At 33.0% G+C, this 15,048-nt stretch overlaps 1 protein-coding gene across 6 annotated transcripts; it reads left to right on the top strand.

The window, feature by feature from the left end:
- Nucleotides 1-1,860: 1,860 nt before the first annotated feature.
- Nucleotides 1,861-14,624, top strand: LOC130612138 (uncharacterized). 6 transcript variants are annotated; one of them, XM_057433431.1, is made up of 15 exons: nt 1,863-2,202; nt 2,278-2,518; nt 3,690-3,869; nt 4,042-4,217; nt 4,434-4,618; nt 4,716-4,849; nt 5,771-5,938; nt 6,033-6,102; nt 6,538-6,774; nt 7,190-7,423; nt 8,376-8,475; nt 9,222-9,285; nt 10,055-11,806; nt 12,125-12,583; nt 12,730-12,904. In XM_057433431.1, exons 1-13 carry the CDS (start codon nt 2,195-2,197, stop codon nt 10,169-10,171), a joined length of 1,914 nt encoding a protein of 637 aa, XP_057289414.1. In that variant the 5' UTR covers nt 1,863-2,194; the 3' UTR covers nt 10,172-11,806; nt 12,125-12,583; nt 12,730-12,904. The 6 variants fall into 6 exon arrangements, with proteins under 6 accessions (XP_057289416.1, XP_057289414.1, XP_057289417.1 ...); XM_057433430.1 differs by lacking the exon at nt 12,730-12,904 and adding an exon at nt 13,380-14,624 and having other exon boundaries at nt 1,864-2,202; nt 7,190-7,438; XM_057433429.1 differs by having other exon boundaries at nt 1,864-2,202; nt 7,190-7,438.
- Nucleotides 14,625-15,048: the final 424 nt, after the last annotated feature.

The raw sequence follows: 15,048 nt of genomic DNA, 5'->3' as shown, positions 1-15,048 counted from the left end.
AATAAAAAAATAGAATCAAAATTTAGCTAGATATAAGTTCTTTAAGTGATGCAATCAAGATGTTTTGAGCTCCAAAATGATATAAAATGAATGTAAAACCATAGTTGAAAGACTAAGATAAGGACTAAATCAATGCATGAAAATCGACCTCAAAATGGCAGAAAAAATCAACCAAACTTTTGTACGGAAGGCAAAAGAGGCGCCTTTTGCGCAAAAATGAAAAAACGGCGTGGCATCAAACAAATTTTCGTTTTCTGAAGTTGCGTTTCAAACACTAGCCACCTAAGGTATGAGTCGGTAAGTTGTACAGGAATATGAAATAGGTTTATCTTAAGCTAGACTTGACTACACTATAATAAATACAACATTATAAGCACTAGATCTTAAGACATTCTTTTAAAAATCAATGTCGACCTGCTTTTTATAAAAAAACTTTTACCGCCTCGGCTAGTTTTTCATGTAATCTCACACATGAATTGGCTCCGCGTAAAAAATTACAGAAGAACCATTCACTCCGAACCACATGATCTATGTACGTTCGTCCATAGATCACTAAATTAATTTTCAAATGTCAACCCAAACTCTAACTCTAACTCTGAATAAAAAAAATAAAAAAAACCCGGCGATTTACACATTAACGATGTCGCATTGATAAAGGAAGAAAAAGAAAAGATTTATGGAAGATTTGCAAGGTTTCCGAATTGATTGAGAGTAGGGACAAAGTCATTCGTAGCGCGAAAATTCTTACACATACGGAAACGGAAAGATTGAACGTGCTACGTCGCCCAATTAACGAACTTGTTCTATTAGAACTTGCAAAACAAAACGAAGATCAACATGTAGTATGACGTGACGAACCAACGATAATATTTGTTGCTGACGAAGACGTTTTTCAGATTTAATTTGTTAAATATTATTTAAACGTATATATTTAGGATTTCGTTTTTACTAGCATTCATGTCTCGGTTAGCAAAGTGGAAACTTTCTTTTTTTTTCTTGTTAAAAGAGTGTGTACCAGATTCTTTAAATCATCATGTTGCGTCATAAGTGGACGGCGAGTAAACTTACAGCACTGTCAATGCGGTACTGTCAATAAGAGTTCTGCATTTTCAGCTCTTATTTGAGCAACAGGTGTGCAAGCACAACATCCGTTCAACTAAATAACCACCTAAGATATCAATCCTATTCTCATATTAAACGTTGAGGAGAGAGAATCAATTCACACCTCTATATACTTTGCCGTGAAAGAGCTGGGTGTGAAGCCAAGACCTTCTGCACTAGAGGCGAACGCTTTACCACAAAGCCATTAAACAGTAAAAAAAATCATTTCACAATATTGGAATATTTCTCGAAGTTCGTTAACGTTGTTCCAGCTTTCTAAGCCAGAACCATTCATACTTCTGATTTCGCATAAAACAAAAATAAATCATCAATCAATATTTCTTTCATATACGCATGTTGGCTTTTGGTTTTTGCATTAATGACAGCTACACTAATGCAACTTATTATCGCAGGTATTTAATGTTTTGGGACGCATTTCGCAAAAAAATGTTGAGAATTTTAAGGGGTATAAACTTGTACGAATGGCGGTAAAATACAATAAAAGAAATTACTTTTTCACAAAAAATTAAAATAAAAAATGACACTTTTAACAATAACCCTTGTTACGATATTATAAGTGTCTCACTTTTTTCCACGCGCTTCATTTTTCAATCTGGGGTAAATATTTTTGCACATAATCTTTCATAAATCTAACCTATGACAGTATAACTATTATACATACATTTATTGTCGGAACATAATAAAATCATTAAACTTAATTGCTTGATTAAATACTAATCATTCGAGTAGTAACTTATAACAGCGTCATTAGATTTAATTACGGACAACTTCGTTTTAATGAGTAACGAATGATGTTATGATGTTTAGAGTAAATGTGAACTGGAAAACATATCAAAGTGTTTTTGTAATTCATCTGTGCTGATGTAGTTGAAGAACGATTATCTATAGTTTTATGCGTATTTTTGCCACAATCGTACAGGACTCATTGTTGAAAGTATTTTGTTAGATACTTAGCTCCTGTTTTGAAGATCAATTTTTCACTTCCTGTGCTTTAACGCTTGTATTGTACTTCGTTGCTAATTAAACTCCTGTTTCGTCTATTCAGTTGATTGGACACATTGATTCATGAAATATGTCTGTGTAAGTACTTTGTCAGTTGCACACCATAAACTACAGAACTGATTTTTTTGTTCCTATATTGCAAACATATTGTAGGTCATTTTGCGAGGCCTTGATCAGTTTTTGTGAAGTCAATTCCCAAACAACTATAAAAGACATCCACATTCGTTGCAAAAAACTTTCCGCTTTAACTAAAAGCGACCACGGGGAAGAACAAAAGAAACAAGAACATTTAAGCAATAAATATGATTGGTGCAAATCAGCCAAACTTATTGTGGAAAGGTGTTGGCATCAATTGAATAGTAATGGACGAATTGGAGTGATAAGGAACAATCAGGTACATTTTTCACCTTTTTTGTTTCGCAATCTTTGCTTGATAGACAATGTTTCTTTATAATGATAGCCGTATTTTGTCTATTTATCGAAAGAAGAATTGTCTTGTAGTAATGATAACTTTTTGGATTTGGCCGCAAAAAGCTTTCATGGCAACTTATTTCCGCAAAATAACAATGCTAAATGATTGCTTTAGCTAGATGTGGTATCGCAAATGAAGTCTGTGCTTTTATTTTAACCGTTATGAGAATGTTTTTTAGAAAGTATGTGACGTTGAAAAGGTTGCGCTGTTTCAATTATTTTACCCAGATGTGTAACATATGATTTATCCATACTAAGATTTATCCATACTTCGTGAACTTTTTCAGGAACTTACCTCGAATATAAAAATGCGAGGTGACTATTCTTGGTGTGACAGGATAACGATAGATTTTAGCCTGTATTTTTTTTAAACCTAAGTTGCAGGAAAGTTATACTTTGAAAAATACATTGGCCCGGAAAGAGACCCTCCCTGAAAAAGACCTACAAGGATGTATAATATGGTTAATCTGGCGTTCAACCCTGTTTCACCCTTGTTAGAACGCGTCTGTCGTAGAGAATAGCTGGAATAAATTATAATTTTCTTACATCAAAATTTTGTGTACGCCATGACAAGAGAAACTTATTAACGTATGACAATTTTCGTAGTTGCGGGTTGGGTATAATGTAAGAATGGTAATATAAGAATGGCCACGAGTTTGATAATCAGAAGTCATGGAATTATGGTTCCAAAACTTACACTGGTGGTAAATGTTGATATGGGTAACTTGTTTTATCCGTTCTTTCCCGTTATCTGTGTCAATCCCCAGATTTTCTGAGAAAAAACTACAAAGTATGTTATAATCCATTTATGTAACTAACAAAAATCGAAGCAGTAGAGAAAACTGTTGAGCAAAACTTTCTTAAACGCGATAGAAATAGGAGAAGCCTTATTTCCCCAATTTTACTTAAATAGTGGATATAGGTCCTGTACCATAATCATGCTGAAATTTTATCAGATCGTCACAGGAGTTAGCCTCTTTTAAGAAACAAGCCTAAGAATAAACCGGAACAATGTAGTAATTACTCTAACCTGACTGTGATTGTTTTTCCCACAAACAAATTTTTTTCGACACATACAAAAAATTGTTTTTTAGAACGCGCATAGAACGGATATTGAGGTTGCCATCTTAGACTTTGTACTATGTCTGGCCGGTTGCTATACTAATTCAGAAGAGGGGTGTATGAAAAAATGTATTGCAAGTGGTCTGATGTACACAATTATAAAATACATATATTGTCTGGTGAAAGACATTAAAGAACCGGAAGATAATCAGGTAAATTTATTAAAATCATGCAAGAGTTATTTCACTTTGCTTTGATTCCCAAAAGAACAGTAACTAGTTCATAAGGATTTTCACACTATAAGGAAAACGAATCAAACATAATATTCTTATTATTATATTCATGATAACCACTTTCAAGAACAAATATTTTTTATTGCTGCAGTCAACACAATGGTTGCTTCGCGATGGAGTTATGACTATTGTTTACAACTGTTCCAGAACACCATATAATAGAGATTGGTATCGAGATCCATCTTCCCTTGAGGGGATATCTTCCAGTGATTTACGTTCCAGATATATTTCCAAAGATAACAAGATACTTGAAGATCATCAGGACAGGTCAGTGGGTAATTTTCCACCGTAATTTATCAATCCTTATCATCATGTATATCTGTTAAAAAAAACCAAAATTCAAGTTTAAAGCACGTTTTTTTCTTCAAGTTTTCCAATTAGAGTATACTCCCAAACACAATAAGCCAAAGAAAATAGATCAATATCTGATGCTTTAAGGTTTAACGGCTTGTTAATATATTGAAACAAATATAAATGCTTTAGAGAGATAACTTCTGTCCAATCAATGGTCTCTAACATCCAAGAAATATCGCATGCTATTACATCAAAGTGGAAGTATATGATGGCGGCCACATATATTGCTCCCGTATATCATCTTTCTGCTGTGTTGACTTTGGCCCATTTATATTGTGAAGCGGACAAGACAAATGTATCTCTAGTAGAAGAAGGTTCAATTTCCTTATATTATATTTCCATTGTCCTTTCTTCTTAATTTTCATTTTTCTGTTGTCGATGACCATTGATAAAATGGATTTTGGAATTTAGAAATAGTATCACGCTTGATGGAATACACAATCGAAAGTTTGCATTCCAAAAACTTTGAATGTGAAAGTTTTTCTTTGGAAGAAATGTTAAATGGATTGCAAAGGATGGTTGTAAATACGGAGAATCAGCAAAAAGTAACTACTTGTTTCTTTTAGCTCAAGAAAAGTTCAGGTTTGCCATGTCGTATTGTAAGTGATATATCTACTCATTAGCCTGTGGAAAATTCTACAAACTGTCATCCACATTTTTTGCATTGTTATTTCGTGCATCCTCGCCCGTCGGTTAGCGTGAAATAATGAGATTTACTCGAAAGAGGATTATTACGATGCTTATAGGTAGGATTTGGCATTATCGATTTCAATTTTTTTTTAAAAAAATTGGTCTTATTTGATGTGCTATCATTTTGGTGGTCACATCCACGTTCCAAAACACTTCTTACCACTTTTATGCAGGACACTTGCACTATGTGACGTCAATATCATATTAGGCACTAAAGGCAAACTGCTATAAATTTCGCCTTGCGAATGTGAGCTAGAAACCTTAATTTAAGAAATTTTGTTAACTCGATCTCCGTGTCTTTACTATAAATTTACATGCAGGATATATCACAGACTTTCCTCTTGAAGATAAAGAAGGTCACTGTCGTCATATTTGTTTGAGGATTCCGTCTTCCCCTTTCTACCAATTATTTATACTATTCATTTTGTGTTAAAGGTCATAGCGGTGACACCTGTTACATTTCTGCTTTTATTTCTGGGACACTGCACGTTAACACATTTTTATTTCAAATAACTGCGAAAACCTTTTAATTCCGTTGCCATTATGACTTTAAACGTAGCTACACTAAAATTTTATTCTATCCGCTTTCCCGAAAATCAGAAGATATATTGCACATCTGTCATTAACCCTAACATAAACTGTACACAGAATGTTAAAAATTTTTATACAACTGGAGTAAGACATTTTTGTTACCACTCTTGAAAACTGAGATAAACAAAAATATTATTAATAAACGATATGAAAGATCTGCTGATACGATTTATCCTTGGTTGTAGATTGTAGACGCTGGCGTTCTTGACGTTGTTCTGAAAGTACTACAGCATGACCATATCCCAATAGCTGCACTAAATGAAGCATTGAAAGTTGTGTGGCAACTATCTTTTAGTTACTGTGAGAAAATTAAAGAGAATACTACGCTATGTCAGCTTATATATAAGTTAAAGGTATTTGTCATGTATGAGTGTTTATATATATGTGATGTATTTCAAAGAGGTTTTTTACCGATATGCTGTGATATCTTTTGAATACTTTTTTCAGGACAACGAACATGGCGATGTATCCTCCAACGCGTCAGGAATCGAATGGGAGCTAAACAAGAACCAAATCGGTAGAATTTTTCATCGTAAAAACCTGCATACAACATGCAACATGCAACAATGTTAAGAATGGGATTAAGAATATATCCATTTTTTTAAATTAAAAGCTGTGTAAAGGCGTTGAGACCAACGAATGGTGGAAGTTTTAACTTTAAATCTGTTTCACTTCTTGACGAAAACTGTTATGTAGAAGGGGCATAAAAATTAAAAACAATTGAGACTTTCTCCAAGACCATAAATTATATTACCACTGTAGTGTCGATAGTGTTTTGTAGCAGCAACCAATCAATTTAACATTCAATTCTCTAATTGTAAACCTTAAAAAGACCAAACCTTTATTTAAAAGAAAACCTTTTTAGTGGACGTTTATCTTAATAGCGTCTGCAATACAAAGGTTCTGCTCTGGTAAAGATAAATTCTTTACCGATATCTAAATTGATCTGTAGATCACGATGACACCGAACACAGTGCAAAGCACATCATGATCAGCTATAGTTGGAAGCAAAAGAGTGTCGTTAAAGATATTGTTGTAAAGTTGAAAGAGTATGGATTTAAACTTTGGTTTGATGAAAGTGACATGACAGATGAACTTTGTATTGCTATGGCACACGCTATACAGAATGCGGAAGTGTTTTTGCTGTTTGCATCACGAACTTATCAAGAAAGCGCTAATTGCAAATCAGGTATTGTCGATAGCTGGAGCCTGCAAGATTGCCCAGTGATACTTTTTTGTGTTTTCCGTGTATACTTTTCTTATTTTTCGGGATGTAATGGAAGAAACACTAACGGTTAAGTCAATTGGCGAGATTTCTGTATTTTTCAGGAATGAATTACGCTGATGAGTGAATATTGCAGGGATGTTGCAGGAGCAAAAGTTTGCAGATTGATGTTTTGTGCAACAGATAACAATTTAAATAGACATTTTTAGACGCTGGACTCTTCTGCAACACTTTTAGTGTTACCAACTGTATTATTCTTTTATGCATTTTGGTGCAATACGAGAATCGAAATAAACATTTAACATGTAGCATACATGAAGCAAATTAAATTTCCCGAAAACAATATTAAAGTATTTCCTACCGCAATGTTTTTTTGTAGAAGCAACATACGCTCGTGAAAGGAATGTCAAAATAATTCCAATCATTCTTGAAGAAGACTGGAAACCTGACAATTGGTTGGGATTTATCATGAGTGATAAATATTATATCAAGATTCCTCGGAACAATCCGAGTATGCTTCTCAATACGTTTGATGAATTGAGGAAAAAGCTAGAGTCTCACATAACAAAGCCCGATAGCAAACATACAGTTAATCAAGTGGATGAACATCGACGTATGTATCCAACAGGTAAATCAATTTTAATCTTTCTTTGACACTTCATAACTAAAATTCACTGTCAAGGAACCGAAAAATTCTCTTGTAAAAAGACACTCTAATACATTGCTTAGCTCTACTGTTAGGTATAGCGCAAATGTCCTGTCAATTATGGTAAAATCCATTAAATAATAGGGTTCCTTATTCAGATTTCGTTTCCACAACCATGGAGATAGAACTTCTACCTCCATGCCACAAGCAACTTTTTTGAATGTTTATTTCTCATGTAATAAGCCATAAATATAGTGAAAATGCCATCAGAGAGAAAGTACGGTTATTAGGCAACTAAAAATTTCTACACATCATCCGCCTTGATTAACTGACCACATTTGACTTGATACATCTTCTTATGAACAGAGAAGGCTTATTTCAGTTTGTCCACCGTTGGTACAGCTTGCAAAAGATATTATAAATGTATATTCCTCTTTCTAGTAACAAAACAGCAGTAATAAAAATATACCACTCAGTTCGATGACGTTTGTTCCAAGGCTCTACCAATGCCTTACAAAAACTTGATTCAGTTATTTTGATAAAAATTTACAGGATTTGATAATGTACAATGATGATGAGAATGCCTGAAAAATCAAATCAAAATAAGCTGGACGTTTACCGGTTTTCTCTGTTCTCCGAAAATTACACAACAAGCATAAAAAAATACCCTTTAAGAAAAAAATTGCTAAAATGAAATCAACTTGCGATTGCGTGTATATACTAAGTTTTTAATACAAAAAATTGTAATATTTTGTAAAATGAACAAAAAATGCTCAACATTGTGTGAACAATTTCAGTTTCAGCATGTGAAAGAAATAGCAGTACAACTCAGGTTGAAACCAAATTTCCTGCCTCGTATAAAAGAAATGTACAAGCAAAAGTTTAACATAATCTTTTTCTCGGTTATATTTACGTTTAGAGAATGAATCTGGAATAGTTAAAGAGATCAAAATGCTTTCTCCAGAAGATTGGGACCAAAGTAGAACATTGCAGTGGATGGATGAAAATGATATTATCATGTGAGCAATTTAGTCTACTACTCAAGTCTAAGGGACGAAGGACTGATTTGTAGAATTAAAAACATCGGAAAAAATGCCCGTTCAGACTAAATGACAGGCAAAAAGATCAAGTTTAAGTGTTGGCCTATTTTCGGGTAAAAATAACGCCTTAAACAAATAAGACGATAAAGTACCATAATTCTTAAAAACATTTTAGAACAATTTTAACCAGAACAACATCTGAAGAATAAAAAACCAATATTCAGCAATTTCTGTTAAATTTATTTCTTGTTGTATTTTACATACAACAAACAATCAAATTTCAATGTCATCATAATCTTCAGGGTGATTTCTGTTTTTATTGCGATGTTATTTCGAAAAAAAATTTTTTTTTAATTCATTTCCACGTGGATAGAAGCGAAACAGAACTACAATGACATTTTAGGTGAGTCCTGTTACCCGAAATCTACATAAAATCCTTTATTTAGTTCTGGAAACATAGTAACATTATATTGCTATAGAAGAAAATCCAGAATAACAAGCAAATTGCTATCTGCAAATATTAATATTCAGGTGAACAATGATCAATTCAGACGAACAATTTTTCTATTCGAACTTTAAAGAACAGGATGCAAAAAAAGGAATAATCCAATCAGCCAGAAACTTTCAATTGCAAATTATTTTGTTATTTGTAACTAAATTTTGCCAAGAATATGGTATTTCTAAGTGGACTTTCTCTTTATCCCTTAATTTATATATTTTTTTAGTTTGGCACGAAAGCATAATCTAAACGGTGAAAAGTTAAAATTCTTGTATGAGCTAATGAGTCAGGTAAAGTTATTACAAAAAAGAACACTGTTTAATATTGTAGCAAGACACATTAGCATCCCTAAGCTTTTGGGAATAATAAATGCTTTGTTCCGTTGAATATACTACAAAGAAGACAGTTCAACTCACTTTTTGACTTTTTAGATCTCACAAAACATCAACACAAATTGTGCAAAAGAGAACTTTTATACAATTTTGTTTAAACGAAACTTGAGTTTGATTTAAGTTGGCAAGTTATTTATTGTCATTACCAGCGCTTATGTTATGCGTGAGAGTTTATGCAACTTCTATGTTGCTGGCCATATGTATGTTAATTTTTACCATAACGTAAGAAAGTAAATAAACATTCGATGTCAAAAAATAATTCGTTTCGTTTATAATTTTGATCTTCCTCAATGAGTTTTACTTCCATGTGTATCTTTCGCCCTGTTTTTTATTTTTTTTTTCCAAACTAAAATCCTTCCTGGCCGAACCTTTTTTTACTTCGCATCAAAGATACGCGTTAAATGTAACAAGGTAAGGTTGAACAGGTGGAACCGCAATATTTTGATGCTGACCCTATTAAATTACTTTCTAAAGTGTATTTAATTCTATTCATAATCGGGAAAGTAAAAAAGTAAAAGAAATGAGAATGTTTTGTTTTCCAACAGATCTGATTGCTGTCAAAATTGCTGTTAAAAAGTTTAGCTTATTTAACATGATGTCTGTATAGTTATAGCATGTAGGTATATTGTCTATAGTAAGGATAATGCATTCTTATTTTGTATTTTAGCATCCCGTGTTATTTTACAAGTTCTTGATGGAAGATTTCAGTTTGGGAAATTTTGATGAAGTATCCAATTTTGTGATTGCGCTGCAGAAATTATTTAAAAATCACTTGCAAAATTAGTATTATCCTCGCGTAATTGAATGTAATTTTCGAAATATGTTTACCAAAATAATCTGTCATCAGTTTATTTTGTTCCTTTTGCCACGGACTTTTGGACGTTGGGTTAGAAAATGATGTTGCAGAAACACGAATATCAAATGCGATATATTTTTATCCACCTTGTTGCCGCGGGTAAATATAAACGACGGGCGAACTCGTGGATTTTTTTCACGGGCTAATAATCTCTTTAATAATAACCGTCGTCTGTCTATCTGTGTGTCTGCGAAAGCCGCGTCCGGTAACGGAATCACGAAATTTTTATAATGCGCACCAATACCAAGTGCGATAAATTTTGTCCACTTTGTTGTGACAGGTGAATTTAAAGGACGGGCGAACCCGTGGATTTTTCCACGGGCTAACGACTAGTTATGTATAATACCCAACACAAAGCACTAACCAGCTAAGATATTTCCTCGTTTACGCAACCAGGATTTTGTGTCGACTTTCATACAGCACTGTCTGGGCACGAGTAAAGCGATTGTAGGGACAAACTTTTAGCCTGTTTTTGTTTGTCTGGATAACCCAGTCAAGTTTCTTGGTAACTTTCTCACTAAGAATTATTTGTGTCATACAGAAAAAGACAGAAATGTGTAACCTTTTGTTGTTTCTTTCCTGATTTTTTGCTTCTTATACTAACGTTTAACTTTTAAATAACGTATTGAAATGGTGCTGCTAGTCCTCTCTGTGGTATAGTAACTTTATGAAAACAGGAACAACTTACAGTTATTAACTTTTACAAAGTGCACAGTTGGATGATGGTAAAAGGGTATTTTTAGCTCTGTAGCTGCAGAGGCAATAAGTTTGGACTGAAGTACTTGTTAGAAAATACATGACACACTGCTAGATGTTCACATGTTTTCCTTATAATCAACCTTCATGCAGGGGCAGATTTAGCTATGGTGTACTGCTGTAAATACACCAACAAAAATTCAGCTCAAAAATTTAGGTGTATCTCTGTGAGCCTTTTGCTCTTTGATTTTTACGCCCATTATTAAAATGAACTAGAATAACGGCCACCCAACTTCCATCGCCGCGTATAGAACTGATTTTGGGGGGGTCGACCACCCCCCGCCGTTTGGGTTTTGTGGTCCTGTTTTTGTGTCAATTTAGCTGCATGCAGCTGTTTCATCCTGCGAATTTTTGATATCCTGATCGGCACCGGCTTTACTATTTACACCAGTTCAATTGGTGTAAGCTTCGCATTCTTCTGGGCAATAAATATCCTTGTGTATTTCTCTGGTGTAGCCAACTGGTGTAAAATGAAAATTATAAGGCATGACGATCCAGGACACATATTCAGGTGAGTGATCTGCGAACTTTCTCTTTTACGACCGCTGTGAAACAGGTCAGTGTTTTTTTACTTGATTTATGTCTTGAAGAGTGTTTAAGTGGCGGATTCGATATCAGATAAACAACTGAAGTTAATCGAAGATTTGGGGCTAGATGTAAAGCACCATATTTTGACATGTATTGGGGAAGTATCAGATTTGGATACAAGGGTTGCGAAGAAAGTTGGACGGAATCTCAAAGACACTAGCTACTGAATGCTCACTTGGCAAAATTTCCTACAGAGTCTATTTGTTGATGTTTAAGCAGGTAAGAAGTTTTATTTGTTTACTTGTGTATTTTTAAATATAAATTTTAAATACAAAAATAGTTGCTAGCTGCCTAGCTACTCATATGAAAAGTTCAAATACCAGCAAGTAAAATTTTCAGCAGAATTTTTATAAACAGTGTGTTTTGTTTATATTTGAACTTTTATCCTCAATAAATACATCTAATCAATAATATATATATAAACTTAGTTATTATAGTTTATTTGTTTGCTTTATATTTTTATTTTAACATTTTGTTTTCGCAGAAAGCTTTGTAGCTAACTATCGTCTATAAATAATAATTATTTTTTTTATTTAGATCTACAGGAAACGGCAATTGTTTATACAATTCTGTTTCCATATTAATTGTTGGAAATTAGAGCCTTTGCTATCTACTTCAAGCTGCTGTTCTGATTGAGCTGCCTTAACATTTAAACTTCTATGCTTCACAAAATGTTAACAAAAAGATTGTGGAGAACTCTCCTCGTAATGAAAGAGAATTTTTTTTGTTAATATTTCCTCATGACGTTGGTGATGAATTTACAGGAAATAAAAACGTAGAAACAGTAAAACATTCATAAAAGTAAACATTCAGCTTTATTTCTTGGAAATAATTAATAATGGATTAGCTGCACATATTTTTATGTTGTACCCAAATATCTTCAAGATTTTACATATTCTTGCCTTGCCGTAGTGCCAGTAACGACCAGTTTCCTGTGAGAGATCTTTATCAAAGCTACGACGAGTAAAGACATTTTCAAGAAATTTGATGACCCAGGTATGTTTCTACAATATGACGTTGCGTATTAAGGAGAATGTGACATTTTTAATCTTGTCGTATATATCTTGCCAATTATTTATCTGTTTTGATTGTGAAACACCACATTAAGTACATTTAATTATAATTTTGAAACTTTTCTTCAGGGTCAATTTAATGGCTTGGTGTTGCTAAATATCCACAACGAGATGAAAATAAATTTAGATGACATAATCGATATGCCGGCAAAAAATATCCAAAAAGACTTAAAATGTTAAATATCCTGAACGACGATTAAAAGTGTAGCAGTCTTGATAAAATAGGAAAAAATCTTGTACATTATTATCTGTTGCTTAAATGTCCCCATATATAAATTCCCTAGAAGTAATAAGGCATGACATCAAAATTTTTAAAAAACAACATTTAACCTACTCAAGTTGTACAAAAAACATTTAAAAATATAATCTTCGCCAGCTAAAAAAGCTTTCAAAAATATAATCTTCGTCAGCTAAAAAACTAAAAAAAAAAACCCACCGTACACTACTTATCAAAGATAAGTCTGAGAGATGATTTTAAGCTATTTTAGCCGTTTAAGGGCGCTCCCCAAACCCCCAGTTGTAAGATTACCACCCTGGCGGGCGGTGAAGCCTATTTTACACCAGTGAAAAAAAATCCTAGATCCTCCCTTGTCATGGTATAAATCACATATAGCTCAATGGCTGAAAACCACCATATGTATAATGTAATATATGTTTGGCTATGGCTAACTAGAGCAAGGACAACCAAACAAGAATTAGATCTACCTATCTAATTGTAGTGAAAGTAGAAGAAATGGATAATCGAATATCAAGCTGAAAGATTTAAGATATGGATAATCATCAAAGAATATTTTCAAATTTGGACGAAAGGTTATTAAAAATGCCACAACTGCATATGTAGCTTATAATGTCCTAATTATGTGATTATCTAAAAGCGAATATATAACTCCACCGACTACATAACTTTATGATTTAGAATCTCTAAAAATAACTTTAAAAAAATGTGATTCAATGGGCAGTCATTTGATGAAACGCGAATTAGTAAAAACATTCAAACATCCATATAGCTACTATAATTTTGTTGTTCTGATGCAGCCAAAGACGTGAAATGAAAGACATATTTTCAGATCATGTATAGCTGATCTACATATTGGAATATAGATATATTGATAAATGCTAATGCTAAATTCGTCTAACAGATTCATCGTCAATCCCGTTGGGTTAAAAATTTGAATTTTAAAAAGTTTTTTAAATTTTTAATTCAACTTTTTCTGGCTAACTGTCTTCTTTTTTATGAGGAAAATTTTTTGAGGATGAAGGTAACCTTTAAGAGAAGTCATTTTCACAGAAAGAAGTTCTCAACATTATTTTTAGATTTTTTTCTTTCATTCACAAATTCACAACAAATTTTAAGAGTTAGTCATGTGTTTACAAATTATTCGCTGGAATAAATTCTTGTGCATAAGTATAAGGAGAACATTTTCTTATACTCATGTAATTTTGCTATGATTTCTTTCCAACCGTATCCCATCTCTGTCAGAAAATTTGACCTACCATCCCCCTTTTAATGCTAGATTCCTAACCAATTTAAATAGACAATATTAAACTTCGGCTAATCTGGCGATTTTTTTTTTTTTTTTGCAAGAATGTTTTTATATCGGGTATTTATACATTGTTATCTAAAAGATTACGTATGTCAAATATTATGATGATTTTTGCATAAAATATTTTTTGCTGATGCTAAAGATTTAGTGAAAGAAAAATCAGTATTGTGAAATAACGAAAACTTTATTTGTGGTAGAAATTTGTGGACAATGGATTTAAATTTTTTTGTAAATTTAGGGTTACGGCAGATGTAACTACCAGCTAACATAATAATAATATAATAAAAGTATTTACCGTTATGTTTTCCTTGACCCTGCGAACTGGCCAGGCTAACTAAAGCTAACTGGCTTAAACTACACCTACCTTTCGTCAGCTATTTAGCTAGCTAGTTAATTGTTTTGAAATATAGTGGTAGTAACTATTGGGGACAATACCTTTTAAAGATAAAAATTAAAATTAGCAATGTGATGCCAGCAATAACATTTCTTTCCGGTTTAACACGTTGGACACTTGACTTTTAGCTAGGCTAACCCTTAGGCGGAATCAACATTTTTTATTCATTAATAACCTTGAGTTTTGTATCTTTTGGATAGAATACAGTCCATAAACCATTAAAGAATACCTTTCTTCGATTTTAGTGTTATAATAGTAAAGCATGGATGTATAAAAGTGGTTTTATAACTCCATGGGAAAAGCCACAATTTAATTTTTCTGTTAATGTTGTTGTTTTCTTCTTGTTGCGCTACCATTATGAAAAAATTGCCCCTACAAGCGCTTTACTGGTACCTAGACTTCGCTGCATGAAAGTCTGTAATTGTAATAAACAAGGAAAATACACAATTT

Source organism: Hydractinia symbiolongicarpus, chromosome 10 (genome assembly GCF_029227915.1).
Source record: "Hydractinia symbiolongicarpus strain clone_291-10 chromosome 10, HSymV2.1, whole genome shotgun sequence".
NCBI classification, from domain to species: domain Eukaryota; kingdom Metazoa; phylum Cnidaria; class Hydrozoa; order Anthoathecata; family Hydractiniidae; genus Hydractinia; species Hydractinia symbiolongicarpus.
This window is presented reverse-complemented; position numbering and strand designations above follow the sequence as displayed.